This window comes from Panthera tigris, chromosome B1 (assembly GCF_018350195.1).
Source record: "Panthera tigris isolate Pti1 chromosome B1, P.tigris_Pti1_mat1.1, whole genome shotgun sequence".
Taxonomy (NCBI): Eukaryota; Metazoa; Chordata; class Mammalia; order Carnivora; family Felidae; genus Panthera; species Panthera tigris.
Genome location: NC_056663.1, coordinates 103,854,755 through 103,869,059, shown reverse-complemented (window position 1 = coordinate 103,869,059; position 14,305 = coordinate 103,854,755). Strand labels below are relative to the sequence as shown.

Below are 14,305 nucleotides of genomic sequence, written 5' to 3'. Positions count from 1 at the left end.
AGATCATGACCTGAGCCGAAGTCGGACTCGGACACTCAACCAACTGAGGCACCCAGGCACCCCAAGGACTCTTAAAGTCTATAAAAATCGCTGTTTTATTGTTCTAATTCCCACTTACCAGAATAAAGAAATGACTATCAAAGTTTGTGATTATATGATTCTCAGGGTAAACTACTGAAATTCACTCTCCAAAAGGGAAGGAAATATGCATTATTTCCTTTAAATTTCTATGAAGTAAATGCTGCTTCCATTTTACAGAAAAGGCAAATAAAGCACCTAAGTTCATACTCTTTGAAAGAAAAAGTTCTAGGGTTGAAGCTTAGACTGCTCCTACCTAGGGCCCTTAACCAACATCAGTAAAAATCAATACTAAACAATTCAGAACAGTGGCTCCTAACCAAGTAATAGCACCAGTCCTTGGGGGCATTTGGAACTGTGGGTCACAATGATGGGAGTGCTCCTGGCATTTAGTTTCTGGGGTCCAGGGATGTTAAATAACCTGCAATTTGTTGAACAGTCTCTCACAACAACAAAAAAAGGTCACCACTGAATGCCAATAGCATCCCTTTTGAGAAGCACTGGCTCGGATGAAGAAAAGATGAATATACTATAATAATAGGCTGTTAAATGAAACTGGGGAGATTTGGAGCACCTCCAAGTGACATCCTCACATAATGTCTACTGTGATGTTACCGTGATCAGTTCTCTTGGATCTGGTATGAAAAGGAAATGAACGCTCTGCCTGAAGTTACTTAGTATTTCCAAGTTTTCTCCAGCTATGAAAACATCTGAGAAGTTGACTGGGACCAAATATAAATAAAATGCAGAATCGCTTCATATGGTTTCACATTCACATTTGATGGAGAGTTAAAAGAAACAGGTTTTGTAATTTTCCATGCATTTGCAATCACATGTATGAAAAACGTTCCTTAAAGGAAAACCTACTTATATCTGAAAGAACACATCATAACTGACATCTCTGCTGTATATATGTAAATTGATTTGTTTTGCATATGGGAAAGACTGCACTAGATTGCCGTTTTTCAATCTGAGGTATGAGAAGGCCTGAGAATCCAAAACAAGTACGTTTTAAATATCTGTAATTTTTCTATGAAAATGTTCTAATTTTGTGTTTTCACACTGATGACAATTAAAACCCCTAAAAAAGGTGCAAGAAGTACACTTTAAAATACTGGGATGACCACCTTCAAACCAAGTGCTAGCCTACAATTTTAACACTCAGATTTATATCTGTGTTTACAACCATACGAACAGCTCAATTGTTCTAGGATAAAGAAAAAAATAAAAAAGAGACAAATTTAATCTGTAAGTGTGCTTTCAAACCAAGCAAAAAAAAAAAACAACAACAACAAAAAAAAAACCACACAAAAGCTATGCTATAGCAATAAAAGCTTCATGACTGTTCGGACCCAGTGGGAGAAGTGAATCATCATTAGGGCAACTGTAGCAAAGGTGAACTGACCTCACCAAACTCTTTACTGAGCAGTCAGGGCCATATGCAGTCTGCAAGGGTGATGTAATAAATACTGTCAATCTGCATCTGGCTGGAGTTTTACCATTTTTATTCATAGTTAGCTTATAAATTTATTTTGGTATTACAATTGGAAAAATGCTGAAATTATGATTAAATTATACCTACTCTTAGGAATCCCATATTTAACCAACATTAAATAAAAGGAAGTCCAACACTAGGTATGGTAGATACCTAGAATTTCTGGCTATGCCTATATCACTTTCTTTTAGGAATTCCCTCTCCTTGAATGGGATATCACATTATGGGTTACCTGCCCCAAGAAAGTAGTCGGACGACCCTATTCTTCTGGATACATTGACTGGACCAGAGCAGGCACATGACTCAAGCAAGGCCAGAGAAAGTTTGAGAGGACTGACACAGATGACTCGGTAGTTCTCTAACATCAGGATTTTAAGACCCACAGAAAGGTGCCATGAAAAAGCTTCCAGCACATAAAGAAAGCATACAGAATAAAGCCAACACAGCATAGGGCCAAAAAATGGATGGAAGGATGGGATGGATAGATGGATGGATGGATGGGCTGAAGGAAGGACAAACAGATTAAATAGATTTACATACAAACAGAATCCCGACAATATTTGATCAGATGAATTTCACAGACAAATCTATTTCCAGGCACTTAATTATGTAAGACAATTTTGTATAAATTCAAGTAGGGCTACTTATGACCAGAAGTTTTCTAACTAACATACCACAGATCAATAAGAATGTCTTTTTTATCAGGAGAACATTACTTAAGTTTGAGAAACACTGGATTAAAGATCTTTTCTAAATCTAAAGTTCAAAAATCCTGCGTGTGTGTATGTGTGTGTGTTTTAATTATTTCATCAGCTTAAAGGGTCAGGATTTTTTTCTCTTCTTTCAACCTCAGCATAGGTATTCAACAGAGTAGAAATAATGATTGCTATTTTTTTTATAATTATCACTAAGGATATATTAGATGGAGATCTTTTTTTCTCCCAAGTTTAGATTTAATAAAATTATTCACAGAATATAATTTGCTGATTTTAGAATTCAGAATCAAGGGGAAAGTCTTGAAGGATACAGAAGCTAATAATGGCACATGACACTTTAAAAAGCATGCTTAGTACAAACTATAAACCAGAGAAATAAATATCTTTAAAAGCTTTTTAATTATTTTATTTTTTTAATGTTTTTATTTATTTATTTTTGAGAGAGAGGGGAACGGGGGCAGACAGAGAGGGAGAGAGAGAGAGAATCCCAGGTAGGCTCCACACTGTCAGTGCAGAGCCTGACACGGGGCTAGATCTCACAAATTGTGAGATCATGACCTGAGTCAAAATCAAGAATTGGATGCTTAACCAGCTGAGTGTCCCAGGTGTCTCAAAAAGCTTTTTAGAATACTTATCAAAATGATTCTTAAAAACCTAACACTCAGTTAGCTTTACCTGCCTGAAACATTTGGTTGGCCATAAGTATAAATTCCCACCAGTTAGAGAAAATGAATACAACATTTACATCATGAAAAAATATATATAATTCCAAACAAAATGAGAATACCAAGTCAGTAAATAAGATTACAGAGCTAAATATCAGATGAATGACTCATGTGGAAAGACTTTCTTCAATTTTTATGCCTAGGTATATAGCTCCCAGGCACTTTTTGCTGAGAACCTGATATAACAGATATTTCCAAAACCACATCAATCAGCTGTAAACACTGGTCAATGGAATCTACATCTGTCCAGCTAAACTAATTTCATAGGAAGTCCTGCAAAGTCAGTAGCTAGTCTGCATCCTAAATTCAGAAATTAGTCATTTTTCAACCCTCCACTATCAATCAACTCAGTGATTTATTTAATTGCCCTTAAGTCTTTACCAAAGGCTTTCATCCTAGGAAGAGGTTTTTATCCTACAATCAACTCTGAGAACAAAGAGCAAATCTAACTGAACCTAACAGTTATAGGTTTAATAAATTATTAATGTGAAAAATGTTTTGGGAATAAACTAATAAACATCAACCAGTTCTGCGTAACCTTTTCAACGACGGAAGAAATCTTTCCTGAGCATTATTAAAATGCACTGGGAAGTTCAAAATTCTAAGTTAATTTGTGTTTTCAAATTTAAAGGAAAGGAAGCATATTACTAAGACACATTCCCTGTAATCAGATAAGGATGAAACTTTACCTGTACAACTTGAAAGCCAGTTTCAGATATTTTAAATATTTAAATACTTAGGTGGAATTACTTAAAAAGAAAATTTTGTTGCACAACATATTCAAAATGTTAAATATTGCACGTCTTGAGATGTTGAAAACATGATCCTAGGAAAATACAGATCTGAAAAAAAGCTACTGAATTGTACTATATGCCTATTTCAGATTTTGTTAGCTAAGCAGATAGATTTATTTTGAGATACCATCTGTGACTAGTTGCCACTGCATTAATTCTACCACATTCTTAGGAATCATGACCTTGTACTGCAGGCTCTAGAATGGGTCTGATTTTGAAACCTTGAGAACACTAGAGATAGAAGGGGCCTTGAGAAACATCATTTCAGGGGCTCCTACAGCTTCTTCTAGGAGAAAGGAATTCTATGCATATGAGTACTCTTAGGGCACTAAAAAGCAGTTTAGAGCTGGCTATATGAACCCTGGTTATAAACAATACAAAAAGAAAAGGCCATTATTGCATCAGATTTACCTTCATAAAAATATTATAAATAATATTAAAGTCAGACTGAGTCAACAATCACAGGGTTTTATTATATTCAACACTAGCGACAGCTTAATCAAATATGCTTAACAAATCAGTTGTCTGAAAATTGAAAATTATATTCCTATATAATTACAGACACAATAATTTTTAAAAGTAGATAGCAATATTTATTTTATATCCATCATCTGATTTTAAAATAAATATCTTGCAAATAAAAATGTTAAGCTTTTAGAGATGAGAAAAAATTATGAAGAAAAAAATGTCAAGTAATTCAGCACAGCTTTGCAGTGTCAAATAAAAGGTCTATCGCAGAAAGCTACTTGGGAGTGTAAAACTTCTGTTTCTGGACTTTGATCCAAGCGATCATAAAAACTTGTCCTCACTTAGTAACTCCTATTTTCATTATATGCCAAATATTCTCAAGCTTTAGCCTAGTACAAAACAAAGCAGTAAAGTCAATCATGTTACCCCTACCATGCTAAATAAACTATAACATCACCCACAATGGCAGAGCTGATTAGTAACTAATGAAAAGTAACATTATTTTAATATGCTGTCAAGAATAACAACAGATGTTTAAGTGGCATTAGCACCCAGAAGACTTCATTTGCAAATACATGAAGATTAGAGCCCTTGATTAACACAGTATCTCAGGCGGGTAGGACTGAGGAAGTTGTCTAGAATAGTGAGGGTGGAAATTTTCCATATGTTGTACTTTTACTAATCTCAAATTATTTTTTTATGCCAAAAGATTATGTTATGGATTGTTCAACCAACACTCTCAAATTCACATCAACAGTCTGTGATTACTAAAAAGCATCTGTGCTCCAAGCTTTTAGCTTTTAACTGGGTGCTTAGCTTTGTATTTGAAGATACAGGAAACAATCTAATACAGCGGCAGAATTGCTTTCGAGGTCAACCAAACCCATGGGTATTTAAATGAGAATTTAGGAATGCCAGAACCTTCATTCTGTTCGAAGACTACTATTGAGTACAGATCATTCAGTCTGGAGATAGGATAAAGAGGCATGCATGAATGTCAAATGACAACAATCAAATCAAATAATGTAGAAACAGTTCCATTCACATGCCTGTCTACACTCACAGATGGCCAATCTAAGTGTATCCAAATTTCTTTTAAATTTTAAAACATGTTAAATGTTTCTACAGAACTGTTTCATGGGTTTTCTGAATCACTGACAGTATTCACTGTACACTTACAAAATGTAACAAAAGGAAAAAAGCAAAGTAATGTGAGCTTCTAGTTAAAAAAAAATCTTAGCTGTAAAGTTAAAATGTCTGCAAATAAATTTTTACTACAACCATAAGACTCACACTGGGTTTAGAAGTTTGGCATTTTTATAATCAACTACTGTCTAATCTCGCAATCTTAAATCTCCAGTTAATGCCACCAAATAGAAGACCAAACTGGAACCTCTGACTACACACAAGCTCTTAGATTATATTCTTTAAACTGACAACTTTCAGCACTTCATAACTCTTAAAACTGAGGGCCTGTACTACTCTTAAACATTTTATACTTTCGTTTTCCAACTCCTATTCAACATAAGCTCTTATAAATACATAAGAATATATATACACAACACACACGTATCAGAGAAAGTGGTCAGCCTATGTCAATATAAACTATAATACAAAAACTAACTTAAAAAATCTTCATATAGAGTCTCAGATGATCTAAATTTTACACAGAGCAGTGTAATTTTGAGAAATTGGGATTTTAATCTTTTGCTACTTGGGAGAAGAAGTAATGTGAAAAGAAAAATAAATTTAATTCTTTCCATTTATTTTCCAGTAAAATGTTTTTCAAAGTTTTGGCAGGCTCTGAGTGAGGTGTTCTTACCTATGACTACTTAAAAAGAACCACCAAACAATCCCAAATTTCTGATTTTAAAGGGAGAGATGGGAAAAAAAGAAAAGGACAATTTATGTTGATTTATAAGACAAATCACTTTTTTCTTTCAACTATTAATAATACGCCACCTCCCAAAAACACCTTGACACACTTAAAAAAAAATCAGCCCAGTTCTCCTGCTCACTCCCCGTTCAACGAGGGCAGTGGATGAGTGCAAGGGGGAAAGGAAACGAGGGGCAGATGGCCTCGGAGTAGCAGGTGACCGCTGAAAACTGTCGGCCACAGCAATCAGCAATTCCAGATCTAGATGGCCTTAGTGCCTTACCCTACACTCGCAGAAAAGTGTGTTTTGAAAAGAAACCACTTTCTTTCCAGGGTTTATCCTCCGCTTGCTCCAGATTTAAGATTCTGAAGGAAGAAGGCCAAAATGGGGAAGCCAACTTTAAAAGGAGGGCGGAGTAATTAAACAGAAGAGTTAAGATTTGCCCTAAGCAGTAGCCTCTATCAAAAAACCCCGAAAGTAATGAAATCGATACAAATTCGTTAGGAGAAACAGCCTTAAAAAAAGAGTCCCTTCTAAGATACCAAAGTAATACACCGCAAGAGAATAAAGGAAAACAAAAATGTCAGACAGTCCATTTTCAATGAAGATTCCTCCGCTGGTGTGACCCGGGCGCCACCACCCCAGCACCCGGCCCCGCGCCCCCAGGGAAAGTGGGAAGGGAGGGGATGCTGAAGGAACTACCTGGTTTTGTCTCCAAAGGGCAACATATCAAACATGGGAAGTTCGAAGTGCAGACCATGCGGGCTCCGCAGACCCTGGATTCCAGAAGGCGCCGGGGGGCGACGACGTGCCCAGGTGAGGCGGTGACTCCAAGCCCGCTCCCCTACCGACCCCGCCACCGCACCGCTGCCAGCCGCCGCCCGCTCGTCCCGCGCTGCGCCGCCCCCTGGCGGGGAGCGCCCGGCACAGCGGAGACGGAGCGCGGGCGGGTGGGACCCCAGCGCCGTGCCCCGGCTGGCCGCTCCACCATCACCGCCTCGAGTGCGTCTCCCTAGCGGCCGAGGCGGCCAGCGCCGGCTGCCCGACGGCCGCTGCCTGGATGTGGCGGCGGAGGACACGGGACCCTTCTCCGAAGAGGTGCGTCCTGGAATCAGCCCGAGTCGGCTTCCCACCAACTCCTCAGGCTTTGAGGGATCCGCCCGCCACACACTCCCCTCTCCACCTCCTCCTTCCTCGGCTTCAGCCCCAATGCCTTCCTAACTCAAGGCGAGCGTTTCCCACGCGCGCCCAACTGGCCCCCGGGCGGCCGCCTCCCAAAGGACAGGCGCCCTCCTCCCAGCCCTCCGCAGCGGCCGCCCGGCGCTTGGCTCTCGACCAGAAAGAGCTGGCCTCTGGGGTCGGCTGGGGCCGCGCGGGACCCGCCAGCCCCCAGCTGTCCGCTCCCGCCGCGCCTCCCCCGCGCCCTTTGTGTGCGCGCCGCGAACCCCTCTGCGGAGAGGTTTCAGCGGCGCCGCCTTGGGAGCAGGAGAGAGTGAAAGGAAACGCGCGGGCCAAACTAAGGACTGGAAGGGGGCAAAAGGCGACAGCACTTACTCTGGGAAGATTCCGGCATGTTGCAGCCTTTGGGCTCCTCGTGGTCTCGCCCCTACCCCGGCTTCCCCGCCCCGCCAAGGGCCGGGGCGAGGGGGGACGGGGGAGGAGCGGAGCCGCTAGGACCGAGTTGGAAATGGTGCTTCCGGAGCTGCAGGGAAGGGGCTCAAAAACTGTTTTGGTTTCGCTAAGGAGATTTGGGGGACCAGGAGGCTAGAGAAGGGCTGGAGGAAGGCCCATGAGCGCGGGTCTATGTAAATAATCTTGCTCTCAGGGAATACCAGGGCAGCCGGGGTGTATGTCTGGGGGGCGGGGGGGAGGGCCCATGTACATTTTTGTATTTGAACTTTGTGAGCAAGTTGGATCGAATCCCATGCTTGGGCTTTTCGACTGTACTTGCCATAAAGTCGAGGTCTCTATACCCTAACAGGACCAAGGACCTACTTAAAAAGCCAAGGGCCTGGGAACGGAGGTTGTTTAATGGTGAAGGCAGGGGAAAATTCAACAGGGGAGAGAGATGTGCCCCCAGGTCACTCTCAGCGACCCGACTGAGTCTTCCAGGGGGTCCTCTTCTTACCTGGTGGCTTTCCTAACAAAGTAAGAGAAGGTAAAGTCCCAGTGATCATCCAGCCACGCTTCCACCGAATCCTGGTCCCGCTGCAACTGCGACCCCCCGGGGCCCGGGCTGGCCCGCTCCATGATCCGCGCCCCAAGTCTCTGCAGCTGGTTTGTGCTGTTTTCCACCCCAGCTGGGGTCCCTCCCTCGGAGGAGCAGGACTCTGCCCCGAGACCCTCCCCCTCCGCCTTGCTCCAGTCCGGCTGGCTTTCGGCGAAGCTGCTCGGGCTCCTGGCCAGCCTCTTGCCGCGCCCCTCCTCTCCCGGTCCTCACCGCTCCCAGGTGTGGCGGGTGGGGCAGGCGCTGCAGCCGCGCGTCCTCCCTGGGGTCTGGTGGAAACCGGGTCTCGCAGTGTCTCAGGTCCCCAGATTCCAAGGCGGCGGCGGAGGCAACTGGCGAGCTCTCCGGAAGCTAAGTGGCCACGGCTGGAAGGAGGCCACGCCACCGCTGGGGTGCGCTGTGTGCTGAGCGGGATCCAGGGGAGCGCGCAAAGGTGACTGTGGGTGTGTTCGCAGATGCCCCGCTGTCAGAAAGGGAGAGTGGCGATGTGTGCGCCCATCCTAAATCCCGAAAGCTGGAGCTAGGGGAAGTTTCCACGCAAAGTAAGAGGTGCTGCTACCCTGGGCACTTTTTCCTCTGGGCTGACTGAACAATGACCGTCTGGCCTCGCTTTCCTCCAACCCAGGGCTTGGGTCTGGGAGAAACGGGGATCATCGACCTTCCTCGGAGCCCAGTCAGCCCCGGGGGTTCGAAGCACCCCAGCAACCGTGCGGGTTAAGGAGAGCTGGGGCGTGCGCCACAGATTTGCGGGTCCTGGTGGGTAACTTCCAACAAAGCCACTCCCGTGTTTAAAATGTTAATATTAACGACAATAATAGTTACAAATTAGGGGTCTGCATCAAACATTCCCTTTTCATGGCTGGAACAAGATTTCCTAGGAAAAGGAAAAGGTAAACTGAAATAATTATGATGGTTTGTGTATGAAGTCAGAGAACAAGGGCACCTCTGTACAATGAGGTTAACTTGAGAGCACAGGCACTACGCGAGTACAGTGCACAGCAGCCGATTAGCCCAAGTTTAAATTAATTCGTCGTATTTAAAAGGAATTAACACGGGCGCGCGCGCGCGCGCACACACACACACACACACACACTACAAAAAAAAGTATCCGTTTAAAAGGGCTCAGCCTTCCTACTCTGTTTTGCCCTGTCCCAATCATGCTTTACAAGAAGGAAGTTGGTGTCTTCCTTTTGCTTTGTTCTCATCTCCATCTTCTTGTCCCGCAATTTGCAGTTTTAATATGGTATTTTGCAGTGACCTAATTTGGGGGTAGAATTAAATCAGGGGTTGTATGTTTCACTACGTGTGAAGGACACTATTATCAGTGATATACCCTAAGTGATCGAGCTGACATACTTTTAACAAAGTCCTTTCAAAATACTCTTGGCAAGAATGTAAGACATTACTCACTACATAGAAACGCATGATTAAATTGATAATGTAAGAACTTTAGAAAATGCCTTCCAATCCCCCCAATGCAATGGTTTATCCTTCCTGCATTAAATAGTTGTCTTTCTGTAACTTCAGTTTCTGACACTTCACTGTTGCATATAAGTAACCACAAGCCAATAAAAAGTAAGCAAAGCAGTAGAATGTGACATAATGCATGATAAATTATATCAGATTTTAAAATGTGAGCTCTAATTTGTTACTATGATCCTGATGTGTGATTACAGTGCTCATGAGCTAGAGACTGCCCTCGGTGCTCAGTTTTTCCCTGTAGAAATCCACGCATTTCTCCTAACAGGAGGTCAATTATGATTTAAAATTCTGCTTACCTACAAAAGATGGAGTGAATTTTTGGCTTGAAATATTTGCTTCTGTTGGTTGTCTTGATTAAATAAACTATCTAAATGTCCATTTTTCCTTTTAACCTGAAAGGGTCAAATTATTAGAAACCAGGAAGTTTTCTGAAAAGTTACTTGAAAACAAAACAAAATAAAACAGTTTATGGATTCTCCCATCAGTGGGTCTGAATTCTCTGTGATGTACATGGTAGATTGGGGGTTACTGTGAAGGCCTGTTATATGAAGTGAGCATATCACAAGGGATTGGGAGATGAGGTATTTCAGACTGTTCTAGTCTCCAGAAATCTCAGATAAAATTTGTAACAAAACCTCTATAATTGTAAAGTTCTTAAAGGGGAGCATATTTTGCATTGACCTCACCCTGACCTCTTGTTCCCCAGCTCCATTTTATTCTTTATCCCTATTTGCTAGATTATTTAATGTTTTAACTTACTGGTACAGACTGCACTAAGCATCTCCAATCTTGTTTTAGAATGAGTTGAAGATTGAGTAAATAACAAACATTACCAGGAAATAACTTCAAAAATGCTGTTACTGCTATTCACAACAAATAAATGTGCAATGATTTAACGGAAAGCCCTCCAGTTCCCAATATACTGGAATGAAGCCCAAACTCTCTAATGTGGCTTACAAAGTTCAACATGATTTGGCTTTTACCTACCTCTACTGTTGAAGGTTTTGATCATACAACCAGAAAAAAATAAATCTATGATCAAGTTCCTTTCAAAAAAAAAAAAAAGAATATGAATTATAAAAGTCATGAAAAACTTTCCTGCTTTGCTTTTTCCCCCCCAAGTGCCACACAGTATATTCTGTCCCCTTGCAGCAATCCTGTATATTCCAGGCTTGAGAAAATTAATATATTTGCACTTATAATGATATCTAAGTTTCTAACTATTGAAGGGGGAAGACTAGAACATACATTGTAGTGTTGAAATAGAATTGGAGGTTAAAAATTAAATATGGGGGGGGGGTGTAGTTGTGTATCATGCAGGGAAATCCCACATGATGAAGAAGTACAGGCAGTTTCTGAGAACTGTGGGTATCCTCTAGCTGACAGCCTACAAGGAGCTCTAGTCAGCAAAAAAAAATGAATCCCTCAGTCTTCACAATACAACAAAGAAAATTCTGCTACCAAACTTTTTGAGCACAAAAGCAGATATTTCCCCAGTCAAGCCTCAGATGTGACCACAATTCCAGCCAATATATAGACTTGCAACCTTCTAATATGCTAAGAAGACATCTTCATAATTGATATCTTAATAATGAGTCCTACAATCCACGAATATAGTATATTTATCCATTTATTCTGGTCTTTTAAAAGTTTTCCTGGTAATATCTTCTAGTTTTTAGTGCATTGGTCTTACACGTATTTTGTTAAATATATCTCTGTATCTACTTCAGCTTTCTCACTGGGAGGTACTAGCAGCAATAACATTTCAATAGCAATGAGTACACTAAGTACCCAGACTTTGGCTTCTAAATGCCATTCTCCACTTTAAAAGGAACCAAGAGTCTTTGGAGAAAAAGTTCCAGGTCTAGGACAGGAAACGTATAAGATATGCCTGGAAAATCTTGTGCTAGAAAATTAGAAAGGCTTAAAATGATGGCAACATATCAGAAGGACAGAGGATGTAACTGAAGGGAGCTTCCAATGAACAAATCTGGATCAATTTGAATATCAAAATATAAAGTAATAGCAAATTGTAACCACTGACTAAAATAAGAAACTGTGATTTCACTCTGATATAAATAAATCGCTAGATAAGTAAGTCAATAGAAAGAAGAGAATGCCAGCTAATAAATACAAAAGGAACTATGTAGTTAGAAAATCATCACTGGTTGCTAAAACTAATAAGTGAGAGTTTGATGATGAATGGGATGTTTACATAGTCTTAAAGTATCTCCTCACAAGTTTTTTTTTTTTTTTTATCAGTTATCATGGGAAAATCGTATCTTTACAATGAAAAAACTTGTGGATCTAACTACGTGATCAATTTAATATCACTTATGTATACAATAATACACTTATATGTATAAAGCATATACACCTTTTGATAGGATATGCTGAGAAGGATACAAGATCACTTCTGTTACTCCTGAATCTGAATCTAATCATGAGGATCAGATTGAGGGATTTCCAAACAAACATACCCAGATTGAGGGACTTTACAAAATAACTGGCCTGCATGCTCCCAAGTTTTCAAGGTCAAGAAAGACAGAGAAAGACAGAGGACCTAGTTACTTGTTACTTTGTAACGATATTACCACAACATTAGTGGCTTGAAGCAACACACATTTGTTATCTCCCAGTTTTTGTGAATAAGGAGTGTAGGCTCTGCCAAACCGTGTCTTCTGCTCAGGGGAGTTCTCACAGGCAATCAGGTGTCAGCCAGAGCTGCGTTCTCGTCTGAGGGTCAACAGGAGAAGGATCTGCTTCCAAGTACATTCAGGCCTTTGGCAGAATTCAGTTCATTGTGATTGTAGAACTGAGAGATTCTTTTTCTTGCTGAGTTCTGGCTGGAGACCCTTATAGGCTCTTGGCCGGAGGCCCCTCTCTGCCTCTAGAAGCCACCTTCATTTCCTTGCTTTCATTATCCAACATGCCTGCCTGCTTCCTAGAGCCAGCAAGGGAGAGACTCTAGCAAGATGGGCACTATAATCTTATGTATGTGATCACACAATCACATACACATAATCACATACACCCCATTACTTTTGCCATCTTCTGTTTGTTGGGACCAAGTCAAGGTTCTGCCTTTGTACAAGGGGAGGGGAATCACAACAGGGTATGAACACCAGGAGGGAGATCCATGGAGGCTACTGCAGGAATCCTTCTAGAATAATACTGTGTAATAAAGCATAGTGACTGTGACATAGCATGTATTCAGTAGATATTTGTGGGAGCAATTTGAAAAAAATAAGTTTTGTTAGAATGCTTTGGCTGCGCTTTTGTGCATTGTATGTAAATATGTTAGCAACTGATCTTTGAATAAGGATTATTTCTTTTAGTGGTCTTTGGAAGTCTTTTCATACCGAGTAAAATCACCATTTACTCTTAGTGCTAGGCTCATGTGAAATAGCAGTTTTCTGAGGACAGTTTTGGAGTACATGTTTCAAGTTGTTGCACAGCCTCGAACAGGGATCAGCCTATTCTCTTAAATGGGTGAATTTAAATTAGATCATAATTCTCCAATTCAAAGACAGAGCCAACTTATGAAGAATAAAGCTGTGTAATAGTGCAATCACTCCAATCAGTACATAGAATTTTCTTTCCCAAATCAAACATACAGTTTTCTACCCAAGGTTCTTGTAGCAGCCAAGAAGTTAGCTTGATATACGAAGGCTGATCCATGTGGAAAGATTATTACATACAAGATGGTGAGCAGCTGTTTTTTGTTTTTTGTTTTTTTTTGTTTTTGTATCAATGAAGGTCACACATAGAGCAAATGGACTTACATCAAAACCGGAGGGATTTTGGACAGATACTAGACACATTTTCCTGACAGAGGGATGCAATACAGATGGATTTATGATGAAAAACAACTGTGGAATTTTTCCCTGGAGACTTTTACAAAAGGAGTGGACAACCACCTGTTGATAATGCTTTGAAGTCCTATATCAGAGACAGATCGACCTCAGGAGGTCTTTCGGTTCCTCACCACCCTTTCACCTGCATATGGACAGTGCGTTAAACGGAGCAATTATGTGGTGTTCATTGGTAAATAATATTAACTGCTCACAGACGCAGAGCATATAACATAAAACACTCATGCCCAGAACAAATCTATGCTCTTCCCATCCACTTTCCTATTGAAAGAGATTCCTTTCTCTAGAGAAAATATCCCACACTAGTCAGAATGACTAAAAATAAAATAATTAGTTTAGAAAGAAATAGCAAAGAGTGAAACACTTTTAAGTCAACTACATCCAGGTATGACACACTTAACTAAAAAACCAGTTTAAAAGTAGGTCATTTAAAATAGACTTTTTAAAGGTTGAGGGAACAAAAACGTGTATTTTTAAAAGAAAATCTAGAGAAACAGGTTTATTGATCTTGAATTTCTAGAGAATCACTTGTCATTTTCTAAAATAAATTACAGGTAAATTTTTTTTT

At 40.8% G+C, this 14,305-nt stretch overlaps 1 protein-coding gene across 5 annotated transcripts in view; it reads right to left on the bottom strand.

Moving 5' to 3' along the window:
• PDE5A (phosphodiesterase 5A) overlaps positions 1 to 8,729 on the bottom strand; it is a 141,978-nt gene extending 133,249 nt beyond the window's left edge. For 2 of the 5 annotated variants that reach the window (XM_007087606.3, XM_042983983.1), the window contains exon 1: positions 8,282 to 8,587. In XM_007087606.3, coding sequence (XP_007087668.1) covers positions 8,282 to 8,403 — 122 coding nt within the window. In that variant the 5' untranslated portion in view covers positions 8,404 to 8,587. The other 3 variants (XM_042983982.1, XM_042983981.1, XM_015539990.2) reach the window with 3 other exon arrangements.
• Positions 8,730 to 14,305: the final 5,576 nt, after the last annotated feature.